Here is a 16,178-nt window from a genome sequence, read left to right on the forward strand (position 1 = left end):
AAAACAGATGCGCCCTGGACTAAAAAGCCTATCAATCTAAAAGACCATATTATTCAATAGAAGAATTTCTTAATGAATAACTAAGAAAATTGGGTTTCATACGCAGTAGCTTAAACTTGTCAGTTCCTAAAGTTATTTTTTATGGTATGTTCAATTTGCAATTTATATAAATTTTGCAATAAATTGTTTTTGTCTTTGCTTCATATCTTATATACTGTATATTGACGATTTATCTAATTTTAGTAAATTGTAGTTGTTATTTGTTATTATTATTATTTTTCTTTTGACTGTATGTAAGCTTTGTCCATAAAATTGTAAAAATTTTCAGTGACAATATTTCTATTATATTCTATAATTGCAGTGACCAGAATGTCTAAATTAGTTATGACCAGAAAACTAATCGGTCCCAAAAGAAGAGGTGGGCTCAGAACGAGGTGGATTAATAAAGTGGAGGAAGACCTTAAACTCGTAAAGGTGAGGGACTGGAAGAGAAAAGCACAAAATAGAAGTGAATGGAGAAATATTGTTCATCAGATCCCTAAGAGTAATTAAGAAGTTTGTATATACCAGGGGTGGCCAAAATGTGGCTTGCGAGCCGCATGTGGCTCTTTGAAGGATTATTTGTGGCTCTCAATAAATGTATCTGAATTACTTTTAATTTTTTGTTTCAAACTGTCTTAAATTACTGACAACAAATATAAAAGACTAAGGTCCAGTTTCACCAACAACAAATAAATCAATGAATCATTATTCGTCGAATAAAATTTATTAGACGTTTACGTTTATATTTTGTTTCAATATAATTTTGATAATTTAAAGTGAAACTGGCGAATTTACTTTCTTCTAAATATTTACAGTCAGATTAACTTGCCAATTTACTCGAAGAGTAAGTATTTTTTTGATAAATAAATAAAATAAGTCTTATTTGACGTTAGTAAAATGGAGATATGTCAGTTATTGGTCGAATAACTTTAATCATGGAATAAATTACTATGCGTCGTTGGTGAAACCGTCCATAAGTGTAATATCAGGACTTAGACAAGGAGACCCCTTATCACTATTGCTATTCAATGTGGCCTTAGAATATGTAATAAGTAAAATATCATCTGAGCTGACAGGGGGATTTGCGAATCGAGGATTCAAAACTATTGTTGGCCTTTTATTTTAGTTACTCATTTTACAAGAGACGTGAGAGAAGTGTTTTCACAACTCGAGGAAGAAACAGGTAGAAGTTAGGCAGAACATGCTAGTAACCAAAATTCCAAGACCAAGAGTTAGGCAGAACATAACTGTTAATTACCACAACCAGTGCCGGATTAACCATTAGGCGGACTAGGCGGCCGCCTAGGGCCCGGGCACTTGATGGGGCCCGCATCCCACACAAATGCATTAATTAATATTTAATTATTTAAGCAGTTATTAAAAAAAAATTAAATGTTAAAAAAATCAAATAGGGCTAACTGAGACAAAAAAAAAAGAAAATGGTTGCTTTATGATTTCCAATCAAACTCAGTTTTTTGCTTTGTCTTTTGTCAAATATCAGAAAAATACAACCGACTTCAAGACTAATTAAGCAGTTATCTTCAAAGGCATTTTTATTTTCCATGTTCTAATCATTCCCTCAATTTGGTAATCAATTTTGCAAGCAAATTTTGATAAAAGCTGGTAGTTATTTTAGTATGGTACGTTTTTTTTTTTAATTTCTACCCACCGATGGGCCTTGTAGTCCATTCACTCACGGTAAAATATTGCAAACCTCCGGATTTTAAAGAACCTTTGGATTTGAAACAAGAGCTTGGATTGACATGAAATATGGTATAAGCATAGCTAACATGTCAAATAAAAAAGTGATATTGTGCAAATGTGTGTTTTTGCTCTACGGTTGAGTCCACCCCTTCTCGGGGGTGAAAAAATATACCGTCAAAATACGTCCGGAAGTGGATAATCTGACTAATTCTAAGCAACTTTTGTTCAATAGAGTTTTTTCATCAAGTCAATACATTTTGAGTTATTTGCAAGTGAATATCTTCATTTTTCAACAAAAAATAACACGTTTTTTAGACGGTTTTTCGCAAATAACTCAAAAAGTATTCTTAGCAAAAATATAAGCTTTTAAAAAATTGAAAAAAAAGGTGTATGTTTGCAATATGTAGACCCAGTAGAAGCAGAGTTGTAGCTAATGAAAAGTAGGTTCTTATTCGTAAAATTCCAAATCGAATGTTTCAACGTGAAATAATCAAAAAGTGAAGAACTTTTCATGGAAAACTCATCATAATTTGTTTAAATGTTTTAAAAAAAGCATTATTCTTGTTTTTTTTTTTAAATTTCTATCATAAAAAGTAGCAAGATACGCTCAGAATAAAGTTGATGCCATTTTTTGGGTAAAAAAAACTGGTGAAAATAACCCATTAATTAGCATCAAAAATGAAATTAATCCTTACCGCTTCACAAGCTACCTACTTTACTTATCACATGTATTTTTTATATGCTCTGTAAGTTTTATCAGTATAAAGTGCTTATTTATAAAAGGGCTGTAGTAGAAAGGGCTTGAACAAGTCAATAATCACGAGTGTATGCAATTTTTTTTATTTGGCTTAATGCCTAGACAACTAATGGCCATTGGCATGGTACAGTGGATTTTACAATCAGGTACCTAGTCTAGTGGGTAGTGTGTGTGTGTGTTGAGTAAATGTCTTGTTACTTAGCAAAGTCGTCATTGTTTTTGTAAAGAGACGCTAATTGTGTCCGAACGTCTGCGGTCCCTCCGGTGAGTACCGATCCCACAAGGATAGAAACTATTTTCATTTATTAATTTTTAATAAATGAAAAATTCTCTACCCAGGGTATGCAAATTTTGAACAGTCATATCTTAACCAATTTTTATTTCCAAAAAAGAAAAAATTTGAAATATTCAGAAAATCAAAACCTATATTTCTTACTCTTTAAGATTTTTGGTACCCCAAATAATTTTTAAGTTATTTTGAAAAAAAAGACATTTTTTTCAAAATTTCAAAAAATATGTTTTACTTTCAATACTAATGTTTTGTAATATAAGCACTGTGAACCGGTGAAACTCACAGATCATATAAATAATATACTTATAAGTTTTTTCAAGATTTTCATAAATTTTCAAGATTTTTGTGTCAAAAAAAGGAATCAACATTATTTTAAGCTTTACTTGCTTAATTTTGATACTTAAAACTTGTTAAAAAAAAACAAAAATAAAACTTTTTTAACACATGATTTTTCACCGAATAGTGCTTCATTTTTTGGTAATTTACGTTGAAATATTTGATTTGGAATTTGTCAAATAAGAATCTACTTTTCATTAGCTCCGGTTCTGCTTATACTGGGTCTACATACTTCATACATACACCATTTTTTTTTAATTTTTTATACGCTATATTTTTCCCAAGAATATTCTTTCGATAAAATACTTAATTTTGGAGTTATTTGCGAAAAACCATCTAAAAAGATTTTTTTGTTGAAAAATAAACATATTCACTCGCAAATAACTCAAAATATATTGATTTAGTGAAAAAACTCGATAGAACAAAAGTTACTTAGAATTAATCAGTTATCCATTATTTTGAATGTATGTTTTTCACCCCCGAAGGGGTGGCACTCATACCCTGGGCAAAATCACATATCGACACAATATCCCTTTTTTTCTTTGGCATAAATTAGCCATGGAATATTAATGAGAAGTTGTTGCAAAATGTAAAAGAAAGAAAAATGATCTTTTTTACATTGTCTTAATTTATTTTTGGGGTAACTACCCAAAACAACATAAATATCGTGTCACTTTGTTTTAAGTAAATGGTCTATATAAAGGGGCCTACTTCTTATGGCCGCCTAAGGCCCCATGATGCCTTAAACCGTCACTGACCACAACTTCGAAAGAGTAAAAGAGTATAAATATCTAGGGGCAGTAATCACAGATGACAACCACATATAAAAAGAGGTTTCAGCTAGGATAGCTGCGTGGATCAGAGCATTATACCCTATCATCAGTATTAAGATCTAAGCTGCTAAAAAGACAATCTAAATTAAGACTCTACATGCCAATTATTTGCCCAATTGTTACATAATATGCAAGTTAAACATGGATTCTACATCAGCAGGAAATAAATAAGCTGCTGGTACTGAAAACATCGTCAGACATATAAAAGCTAAGATCAGATGGGCAGTGTGAGTGTGGGCCTTGTTTGGTAAGCTCAGCTTACCAAATTCAGCTCAGAAATTCGCCGATCATACTATTAGACAAAAAGACGAAAGATGGAATAAAATGATTACAGAATGGAGACCATGGACATACAAACGAAAGAGAGAGAGGCCACAAATGAGATGGGTAGATGACCTAAAACACCAAGCCGGCTCAAAATGGATGCACATGGCTCAAGATAGAGAAACATGCAAGAGCGAAGGGGAGGCCCATGTCCAATATTGGATGTTGCAAGGCTGATAGAAGATGGGCAGGCCATGTGGTAAGCTCAGACGAAGATAGAGTGTTAAAGACAGCTTTTTTGAGAGATGGTAGAAGATCAGTAGGCCGTCCTGGAAAAAGATGGAAGAATAATGAAGAATCGAAGTATCCCTAATTAGTAAAGGCTGCTTGTAGAATTATTTACATAATTGGAACAACGATGTGAACCATTTTATTTCAATTTAAAATTCGTGAAATCCAAACGGTGAGAGGAGAAATGAAATATGTAGATACCTTTTTTACACTTTTTAAATAATTGTTTAATTGTGGCTCGTGAAAAATTTCAAATTTTGAGAAATGGCTCGGACTATCCAGGAGCTTGCCACCTCTGGTATGTATATACTTTAGTTTGAGTTTTGTTTAAAATAATTGTGATTAGTTAATCTTATGATTTTATTTTATAGAAATGCCCTAGGTCTTAACGGTCTATTGTACGTATACTTAAATAAAAATAAAAGGGAGTTAAAGATTTTGCATAAACTTACGAGGTCATCAGCAACAATAACAATCACATTCGGTTGTTCGGCCGAAGAAACCGATCCGATTATAACACTACAAATTAACAACGTAAACAATGTTAGAGGAACCATCACTTTGTGCGCGATTTTCTTAACCTGCCGCCTGGGAATTCATTAATAACAATGTTTAGCGTAAACTTCGACCTTATATTTATATGTATTTTTTACACAGTGGTCCAGTACAGCGTCGTCGTCTTAAGAATTTCTTTGTTTACGTTTCAGTTGCATAGCAATCAAGCAGGCGAGAGTGCAACAAGGTACGAGTATCCAATGTACCTGAAGTTTTTAAGGACTTTCGGCCCTCGGTAATAATGTAAATCCTTCATTTAAATTTTTCAAAAATACTTAGGTATTAGTTGTTTTCTCAGGAATCGAAAAAAATGAGTGCATTTAAATACACTTCTCCAAGAAATTAACGCACGACCACCTTAAAAATGGGTCATTTTTTATGTCTAGAATTTCCTAAACCTGTTGTCCGATTTAAGTAATTTTTTTAATATGTTATAGTCTTATTCTATAACAATATCGCTGTAATAATATTGTTGGTAGATAGGTAAATTGCCATTGTATAACGGAATACTGGGTGTACCAACTACCAATAAAACTGTTTTTTTCTTAAAGTTTGCATCACTCTGTGGAATATTCTAGCATTTATAAAATACTGAAATTAAAACCCAACTATAGCCCCATGTTTTCTTAATATTCTGTTTTTTAATTCATTCGCTTGTAGACAAGGCGAAACGGCGGGATCGTTGGAAAAAATATTCCCATGAGATTTTTTTGCATAATCACATTTGTAATACACCCCAGAACAAGGTTCAAGAAGTCGCCTACGAGAAAAGTGGTCCAATTTTTTTTTACAATTTTTTTTTGATCAAATTGCAAAAATTATTATTATTGGTCTTGACAAATTTTTTTTAGGTTTTTTAGACCATTCTGGACAAAAAAGGTCTCTTGTAATTTTTCTCTAAAGTTAATGGTTTTCGAGTTATAAGCAATTTAAAATTTGAAAAACGCAAAAATGGCCATTTTTAAGACGTAATAACTCGGTTAAAAATTATTATTATAAAAGTTAGAAAGTGACTAAATCAAAGTTTAAAGCCCCCCCTACATGATCCTGAAGAAATTTGTGTCAATAATTTATTACTAAGCTGTTATTTTTAATTAGTAAAAATAAGCCGTAAGAGCATATTGACGCGGCTGTCAATGTGAGTGCGAGTAAGATGCCCAATTGGACTGCCGGAATGGCATCTCTCTCGCACTCACCATAGACGGCCGTCTAATACGTGCTGGCGCTCATTATTATTACTTAAAAATAACAGCTTAGTAATAAAATTATGACAAAAATTTCTTCAGGATCTTGTAGTTAAACTTTGATTTAGTCACCTTCTGACTTTTATAATAATAACTTTTAACCAATTTATTAAGCCTTGAAAATCGCCATTTTTCGTTTTTTTTTTTTTTCAATTTTAAATTGTTTATAACTCGAAAACGATCAACTTTAGAGAAAAATTACAAGATACCTTTTTTGTTCAGAATGGTCCAAAAAACCTAACAAAATTACGGCCAAAATACGGGCCAAAAATATTGATTCTTGCAATTTGATTAAAACAAAATTGTTAAAAAAAAAATTGGACCACTTTTCACGTGGGCGACGTCTTGAACCGTATTTTGGGATGTCTCACAAATGTGATTATGCAAAAAAATCTCATGGGAATATTTTTTCTAACGAACCCGCCGTTTTCGGCTTGTCTATTATGTTGAATAATAAAAAAAGTTAGGTACCTAGGTACTTTAACAACTAGCCAAGTTTTTCATCGATACAGAGTGTTTTTAAATAAGTATTGAAAACTAGGGGGTAATTCTGCATGAAAAAATAATGACAGTTTGCTTCAGTATGTCCGCAAATACTTCGTTTCCGAGATAGGAGGTGTTGAAATTTTTCTTACAAATTTGGTGGGTGTTAAGAGGTAGTTATGTCCCATTTTTGGACCTACAATTAACGATTTAATATTTCCCATTGGCGCGCATACGGATAATATGACCCGTATGCTCGTCAATGGCAAATAAGAAATTCTTAATTGTATGTCAAAAAATGCGCAATAACTACCTCTTAAGACGCACTAAATTTCATTTGCATATCTCGGCCGGTTTTAGAGCAATAAATAAATCATCAGTTTGTAAGAAAAATTTCAACACCCCCTATCTCGGAAACAAAGCATTTGCGGACATACGTTTATAGAGCAAACTGCCGTTATTTTTTCATGCATAATTACCCCTTAAAATTTTCAATACTTATTTAAAAACACCCTGTATTGATGAAAAACTTAGCTAGTTGTTAAAGTACCTAACTTTTTTATGATCCAACATAAGCGATTGAATTAAAAAACAGAATATTTAGAAAACATGGGGCTTTAGTTGGGTTTCAATATAGATGATAGAATATTCCACAGTGTGATGCGAACTTTGAGAAAGAAACGCAGTTTGATTGGTAGTTGATACACTCGGTATACAATGACAATTAATTGATCTGTCTAACAACAATATTATTACAGCGATATTATTACAGCGATACCGCCATAACATACTAAAAAAAATCACTTAAATCGGTTAACAGGTTCAGGAAATTCGAGACATCAAATATTACCCATTTTTAAGGTGGTGGTGCGTTAATTTCTTGGAGAAGTGTAGCATTGGACCAAGATTTTGCGACTAACCCCTTAAACAAATACTCCAAAAAAATTTTTTCAAATAATTCTAATATTAAAAAAAAATCAATTCACAGTTCTGAACTCGATATCTTTACGGTTTTACTTGATTTTTCTAAAAGTAGCTGCTGAAAGGAAATAGAATGTACATACACATATATTTTTGAAATGGTAGTTGAACGACCTTTAATATAAGGTATTATTTAACCCCTCTTTCCATTAAAGATATTTTGGGTTGTGTCCACCCCTGCTGAAGGGTTGATGTAATTTAGTTGAAAACTGGTCTACAAAATGTCCCCCTCACAAATAAATTTGACGTATTTTTGCATATTTTTAGATTTTCTATAAGGATCAAACTATAAATGGTGTACAGTTAAGGTTATTGAATAGTTTACAGGCTTACATAAGATTTTTTAAATTTTTACCTTGTTTAAACGCACCTTTTACGTCAAAGTGACGTTATCAGTGGTGTACCTAGAATAAGTTGATTAAAATCAAAAAATCAAAATAATGTAAAAATATATTTTACATAATTATGTATTTTTTTTTTAAATTTAACAAAATGGAAAGTATAGAAAGAATTTTGTTTGAATAAAATGGATTATGGTCTTAATAACCAAAATAAGGAAGTCTGGTTTTAAAATATCCATCTTATTTTAAATCCATTTTATATTAAATAATGATAAACAATGATAAAAAATACACAATAATTAATAGGCTTGCATCCCGCGTACCAAAAAAAATTATTAATAGCAAGCTGAAAATTTGTTAATAGCCCAACGGTGTCTAATCGAACAAACTTTGATGTACGGGAACACTGGAACAGGGGAAGTTTTAATTGTGGAACAGGTTACAGGTTTCGAACGTCAGACTACGAAAACGTCCCATGTACTTTGTAGGACAAAACTGCCAATTGATTTGTTACCATTTCGTTAAACTCTCATGCAAAAATCAGACTGCTACTTATCACCAATATAATTCCTGTCATTTAACATGTTCTACCTGTCGGACTTATTAAGATGCCCAACATATTTGTCGGACAAACATTTTTTCATTCATATATCATATAAAGTTTGCTATTGAATAAACTTAAAAACAACCTGCTAGTTTTCACAATCATGAACTTGTAAGGATGACACGTTCTACAATTAAAATCACGTTCCACAATTAAAACTTTCTTTGTTCCAGTTTTCCCATACATCAAAGTTTATCCGACTAGACACAGACACCGTTAAGCTATTAACAAATCAGCTTGCTATTAATCAAGTTTTTTTTGTACGCGGGATCCTGGCCTATAATATTTGGTGGAAGCTCCATTACTGTCAATACAACTTTGCAGTCTTCTATTCATAGATAGTGCTAATCCCCTCATGTTATAGTCAACAAGCTCTTCCCATGCCTGCTCAATTGCTTCCCATATTTCAATTCTATTTCGTTGTCTACGGTTTCTTTCATTTAGTTTCTTTGTTAACTCTGCCCACACATTTTCGACGGAGTTAAAGTGTGCACTTCGGGAAGGCCACGGAAAAACATTAGTCCGTCCATCCAATCCATAGTCTATTGTTTCTTAACCAGTTATTATTAATGTTGTCCATCTTGCATATCCGTCGTATATACAGGGTGAGTTTTTAGTGCGGGATCGGTCGATAACTCCATTATGGTACAAAATATCGAGAAAAGTTATCTAAAAAAATGTAGGCAATGATATTCTCCACGCTTGAAAAATATGTCCATTTCTACAGGGTGATCAGTAACTGCGTGGTATATCAAACATATAATTTTTTAAATGGGACACCCTATATATTTTTTCATATTTATATTCCCCTCATAATTCTTGTTCATATAATATATGGTTTTGCATTACTATACAGAGTATTTAACAAGTTATGACCATTTTTATTTCGAAATCACTATGAGATTAACACCCTGTATATAAAGAAGTAATTCGTAGACAATAATTTGTTTTATGTAGTAAGATAAACAATATACTGTGGTTTTTAAATTAAGTCCAATTCACATCATTGACGAATATTTGTATACAGGGTGAACTACAAAACCAAATTACGATTTTCTCTATTTTTTAAATAGATCACCCTATATGTTATTTTTTAACATTCTTGTATTTAATATACTCTTTCAGTTTTATATAGCATTCCCTATAATATCTAAACTGATTATTTTCCGAGATATTTTAGTTTTCTTCAAATTTCGGGAATACATTCAATTTTTCTAGTAGAAATAAGTTAGTATTGAGTGATAACTAAACAAAATTAATTTTATTAGATAAATAACTAACACAAAATATAAACCATAGCAATATGCAGTGAATATACCAATAAATGTGATATGAAGAAATTATCATATTTCCCTAATATACAAGAATCGTAAAATTTCTACAAAAAAAACTTTGTATTGTATATAATAATATAACAAGATTATTTTTATTCAATAAATAACTTACATAAAACATAAATCAAAACAATATACTACTGATGTAACAGTTTTTAGATTGGTATATCAACAGCATTCTAAGCCAAAAATTTTTTAGTAGAACATTCATTTTTATAAGCACTTTTAAACTACAAAACAAAATTACGATTTTCTCAATTTTTTTTTAATAGATCACCCTATATTTTATTTTTTTTGAAATATTGTATTTATGATACTCTTTCATTTTTATATAGCATCTCATATACCTAAACTTATTAGTTTCTGAGATATTTTTAGTTTTCTTCATTTGCCGGGAATAAATTCAATTGTTATAAATATAAATAACTTAACAAATAAGTATTAAGTATGTAATAATATAACAAATATTTTCATTCAATAAATAACTAACAAAAAAATAATAAACCATAACATAATTTAATTAATGTACCAATTAATGTGATGTTAAGGATATAAGTAAAGTGAATGTTACCTATATTTTTTTTTGTAGGAAGTGTATGATTCTTGTATATTAGGGAAATATGATAATTCCTTAATATCACATTTATTGATACATTCATTGCATATTGCTATGGTTTTTATTTTGTGTTAGTTATTTATTGAATAAAAATAATTTTGTTTAATTATCATTTAATACCAACTTATTTCTACTAGACAAATTGAATGTATTTCCGAAAGTTGACGAAAACTAAAAATATCTCCGAAAGTAATAAGTTTAGATATAGGGAATACTATATAAAAATGAAAGAGTATAATAAATACAATATTTTTGAAAAATAAGATATAGGATGATCCATTTAAAACAATAGAGAAAATCGTAATTTGGTTTTGTAGTTCACCCTGTATACAAACATTCGTCAATGATTTCAATTGGACTTAATTTAAAAACTACAGTATATTGTTTATCTTACTACATAAAACAAATTATTGTCTATGAATTACTTCTTTATATACAGGGTGTTAATCTCATAGGGATTTCGAAATAAAAATTGTCATAACTTGTTAAATACTCTGTATAGTAATGCAAAACCCTATATTATATGAACAAGAATTATGAGGGGAATATAAATATGAAAAAATATATAGGGTGTCCCCTTTAAAAAATTATATGTTTGATATACCACGCTGTTATTGATCACCCTGTAGAAATGGACATATTTTCCAAGCGTGGAGAATATTATTGCCTACATTTTTTCTAAATAACTTTTTTCGATATTCTATACCGTAATGGAATTATCGACCGATCCCACACTAAAAACTCACCCTGTATGTATTTATGGCTCAGTCCCATGGTAAGACCCCATTTTAACAGTCCCCGTTTCAGCGGTTCTCGATTCCACCGACCCTTTTCAGCAGTCCACGGTTCAGCGGTACCCATTTCAGCAGTCCCCGTTTCGGCGGTTCTCGATTTCACCGACCCGTTTCAGCGGCGTTTGGTTCTGCAGCATGCCGTTTGAGAGGCATCGTTCAGGAAAATGAGTAAAAACAGGACCCTCTTGGGGACAGTAGTTTTAACAATAAAAAATGAACATATAAAATTATTTTTTCTTTTTTTATATGCATTTTTTCATCAGCTTTTCATTGAGCCTACATACAAGCACGGAACATAAAAAATATCTAAGTTATTCTAATTGTTTATAAGCTAAAAAGTCAGGTCTTTTTCAAACAGTTTTTTTAATAACAATTTCAATAAAATGTTAAAATTTTTTTAATACGTCTTAAAATTAAAGTCTCAAATAATCGACTGCGATCTGCTAAATATCTCACAGAGTCACTGTAGGGCAAGAACAGTTGTATAAACAATTGCTCTCTGGGATAAACAAATTGAATAACTTATAAATTATTTGGTCGATCTGGTTGAAATTTAGCACACTTAAATAACTCATTAACTGACATAATTTAAACTCATTAAATTTTACGTCATTGTGCAAAAAATAAAGTTATTAATATTTATACTTTACTGCAAAAATGAGGGTTTTTTGCAATTATCTCGGTCAATTGTTTATATATTACAATATGCTTACCACCAAATTAAAGAACTTTTTAAGATCTACATTTATTTGAAACATTTTTCTCTAATATGTACAAGAAACGTTTTATAGTCAAAAAACTGCTTTTTTCATTCTTTGCAATTGTTTAAAAAAAAAGCAAAAACAGCTGTACGTCTTCACGGAATTATCATCAGTTATCCCTCATCTAACGTTTAAAACTTTGAAAACCCTGTAGAACATTTTTACCTGAAATCGACGATTTTTTTCCCTATTAACTGGGGTATATACCAGATACCTAGATATTACCTGTATATTTTCAAACAAGAATAGGTTAAAATAATATCCTACAATAAAACTAATTACTTATCATTGTCATATTATTATTTTCTTATTGAGACCGCTCTATTGGGGACCGCGTTTATGGGGACCGCTGAATCGGGGTACCGCTGAAACGGGGTACCGCTGAAACGGGGTCCGCTGTATTGAGACCGCTCAATCGGGGACCGCGCTTATGGGGACCGCTGAATAGGGGTGAAACCCAGTCCCATAGTGTCTTACCGCCGATTTTTCGAAAGGTTTACATCTCTCTGGCAGTGTTATACATTTTCTGGGAGCTAAAAATGATTATATGATTGTATTTTTTCATCCTGTTTCAGGTAATGACTTTGCATATTGTATAAACATTCAGTACCTACATAAATATCTGAACAAAATCATATCAATTAAAAATTAACTCGCTTAGTACATTAAGATCCGATGGATTATTATTTAATTTACTGGCACCCATCATCATGGCCAGAGATTATTAACATATTTAATTGAGTGTGAAGTTCGTTGGATTTAAATAAAAATTTATTGAAGAATAAAGGCGAATATACCCTACCATATATTAAAGATGACATTAGAGGTAGTAAGGAAAAAATGATGAGTAATACACTATTTGGAACATATCCGCAAATGTAAAACAACAACTTTTATACAAGTAGAAAACATAATTTATTTCCTAATTATTTAAGCCAATTAGTAGACTGAACGAATGACTTCATCAATGGAAAGTACAATTATTATTGAAAACATACACTGCTCGACAAAAAACCAGACAACTTCATATTTCTAAACAAACTGAAAAGTACTTTCTTTCTGTCCTTTTCGTAGACGAATGAAAACAAAATATGACTGCATATAGTAGAGTCATTATTGTTTTCTATATTCGTCGTCTGCTGTCTTATAAATTGTAAAAGTCGCAGATTAAGGATGTACCAGAAAGAACTTCCAACAAGTAAAGTTTTAGATTTAAGTAAATATTTACCATTTTAATTTTTAAAAATCCACAAGGAAAAAGTTTTCCTGTAGTTGGCTGTATACCATGTAATACAAAAAATAGTAAAATCCTTTATAAAAGGTATATTTAAAATATTAAAATCCCTAAAAAGGGCTAGGTACATCACAATCACATAACTAGTTTTCGACTGGTTTACCAGTCATCATCAGTGCTTACGTGAAGTTTACATGCTAACCACCAAAATATAACTTACAAAAATATTAGGATCAAAGCCCTGTAAAAGTAATCCGTCAAGGAAACATCGATTGAAAATTCTGACTTAAGCGTGGATGTTTGAAATATTTGCTAATATGCCCCAGGTAACATCTGAGCTGTGATTTGACTTGTTCACATGGTGGAAGTGTAGCAGCACAAAAAAATGGAGTTAAAAGCGAATAACGAATTTTTGTAGTTTGGTAAAAAAAATGCATTTGCTGCTACAAAAAAATGGAGTTATTAATAAAAGCGAATAACGAATTTTTGTAGTTTGGTAAAAAAAATGCCCTTTTCTTCAGAATAAGAAGATTAGCATCAGAGATACGAAAAAATGTTTAAATATGAAATTGTAGCTTATTTAATTCCCAAGAAAATTTTTTCTACGGCAAAAATTGAGTGAGCTATTGACAATTAAAACTTGTAATAACATGCAAAAACCACCTTCATAAACCCTTTCAAAGTCACCTCTTTTTGCGACTGAGGATTTTAAAACGATTTAGTATTAATAAGCCTTCAATCAAAAAAATCAATATATTTTTTTTGAAAAAAAAAAAGGAGAAATCCTATTGGAAGCATAGTAATGAAAGTTAGCGGTGGTTTTAGTCATTATACCCTTATGCATTCAGTGACGGTTTAAGTCATCATGGGGCCCTAGGCGGCCATAAGAAGTAGGCCCCTTTATAGTGACCATTTGCTTAAAACAAATTTACAGATATATATGTTGTTTTGGAAAGTAGTTACTCCAAAAATAAATTACGACAATGTAAAAAAGATCATTGTTCTTTTTTTACATTTCGCAACAACTTCTCAATAAGAATCCATAGCTAATATGCCAAAGAAAAAAAGGAAATTGTGTCGATATGTGATTTTGCCCTGGGTATGAGTGCCACCCCTTCGGAGCTGAAAAAAACATACATTCAAAATAAGTGCGGAAATGGATAAACTGGTTAATTCTAAGTAACTTTTGTTCTATCGAGTTTTTTCACTAAATCAATACTTTTTGAGTTATTTGCGAGTGAATATGTTCATTTTTCAACAAAAAAAAAACACGTTTTTATGGGCCATTCCACGAACATACGCCTGTTTTGGATTACTTCGACAACGAATATTTTACTGTGCAACATAAGAAGTACGAAATAAATGGCGCTAATAATTATTCCAATAAACAACAATGTAATTTGCAATTTACTTTCGTTCTTCTTATTTTGCAAAGTAAAATATTCGTTGTCGAAGTAATCCAAAACAGGCGTATGTTCGTGGAATAGGGTATAGACGGTTTTTCGCAAATAACTCCAATTAAGTATTTTATCGAAAAAATATTCTTAGTAAAAATATAGCGTATACAAATTTTAAAAAATGGTGTATGTATGAAGTATGTAGACCCAGTATAAGCAAAACTGGAGCTAATGAAAAGATATTCTTATTCGACAAATTCCAAATCAAATATTTCAACGTAAATAACCAAAAAAATTAAGCACTTTTCGGTGAAAAATCATCACAACTTTTTTAAAGTGTTTAAAAAGTTTGGTTTTTGTTTTTTTTAACAAGTTTCAAGTATCAAAATTAAGCAAGTAAAGCTTAAAATAATGTTAATTCCTTTTTTTTGGAAAAAATTTTGAAAATTTATAAAAATCTTGAAAAAAATTATAAGTATATTATTTATATGATCTGTAAGTTTCACCGGTTCACAGTGCTTATATTTCAAAACATTGAGATTTAAAGTAAAACAAATTTTTTGAAAGTTTGAAAAAAATGTCTTTTTTTTTAAATTAACTAAAATTTATTAGTGGTACCAAAAATCTTAAAGAGTAAAAAAAAGTAGGTTTGCTTTCTAAATATTTCAGATTCTTGCTTTTTTGGAAGATAAAAATTGGTTAAGATATGACTGTTCAAAATTTGCATACCCTGGGTAGAGAATTTTTCATTTATTAAAAATTAATAAATCAAAATAGTTTCTATCCTTGTGAGATCGCTACTCACCGGAGGGACCGCAGACGTTCTGATACAATTAGCGTTTCTTTGCAAAAACAATGACGACTTTAATAAGTAACAAGAAACTTACTCAACACACACACTACCCATTACACAAGATACCTGATTGGAAAAATCCACTGTACCATGCCAATGGCCATTAGTTGTTGAGGCATTAAGCCAAATAAAAAAAATTGCATACACTCGTGATTAGTGACTTGTTCAAGCCCTTTCTACTACAGCCCTTTTATAAATAAGCACTTTATACCGATAAAACTTACAGAGCATATTCTTCTTGATGTGCCTATCCGTGACGAATGTTGGGGATCATCATGGCAATCTTCACTTTATCTGCAGCAACGCGGAAAAGCTGCACAGATGTTGTGTTGAACCAGGTTCTGAGGTTCTTCAACCAGGATGTTCTTCTTCTTCCTGGACCTCGATTTCCAAATATTTTTCCTTGCAGGATGGCTTGTAGGAGACCATATCTGGATTCATTTCACATAGTGTGTTCAAAGT

The 16,178-nt window shown here is 31.1% G+C and overlaps 1 protein-coding gene across 1 annotated transcript in view; it reads right to left on the reverse strand.

Moving 5' to 3' along the window:
• LOC114329930 (arylsulfatase J-like) overlaps nucleotides 1-5,123 on the reverse strand; it is a 71,379-nt gene extending 66,256 nt beyond the window's left edge. The window contains exon 1 of the mRNA XM_050648150.1: nucleotides 4,972-5,123. Within this exon, the coding sequence (XP_050504107.1) occupies nucleotides 4,972-5,076 (105 nt within the window). The 5' untranslated portion in view covers nucleotides 5,077-5,123. The remainder of the gene's footprint in view (nucleotides 1-4,971) is intronic.
• Between the last annotated feature and the right edge of the window lie 11,055 nt (nucleotides 5,124-16,178).

The sequence above is a fragment of the Diabrotica virgifera genome, chromosome 4 (assembly GCF_917563875.1).
Source record: "Diabrotica virgifera virgifera chromosome 4, PGI_DIABVI_V3a".
Lineage (NCBI taxonomy): Eukaryota > Metazoa > Arthropoda > Insecta > Coleoptera > Chrysomelidae > Diabrotica > Diabrotica virgifera.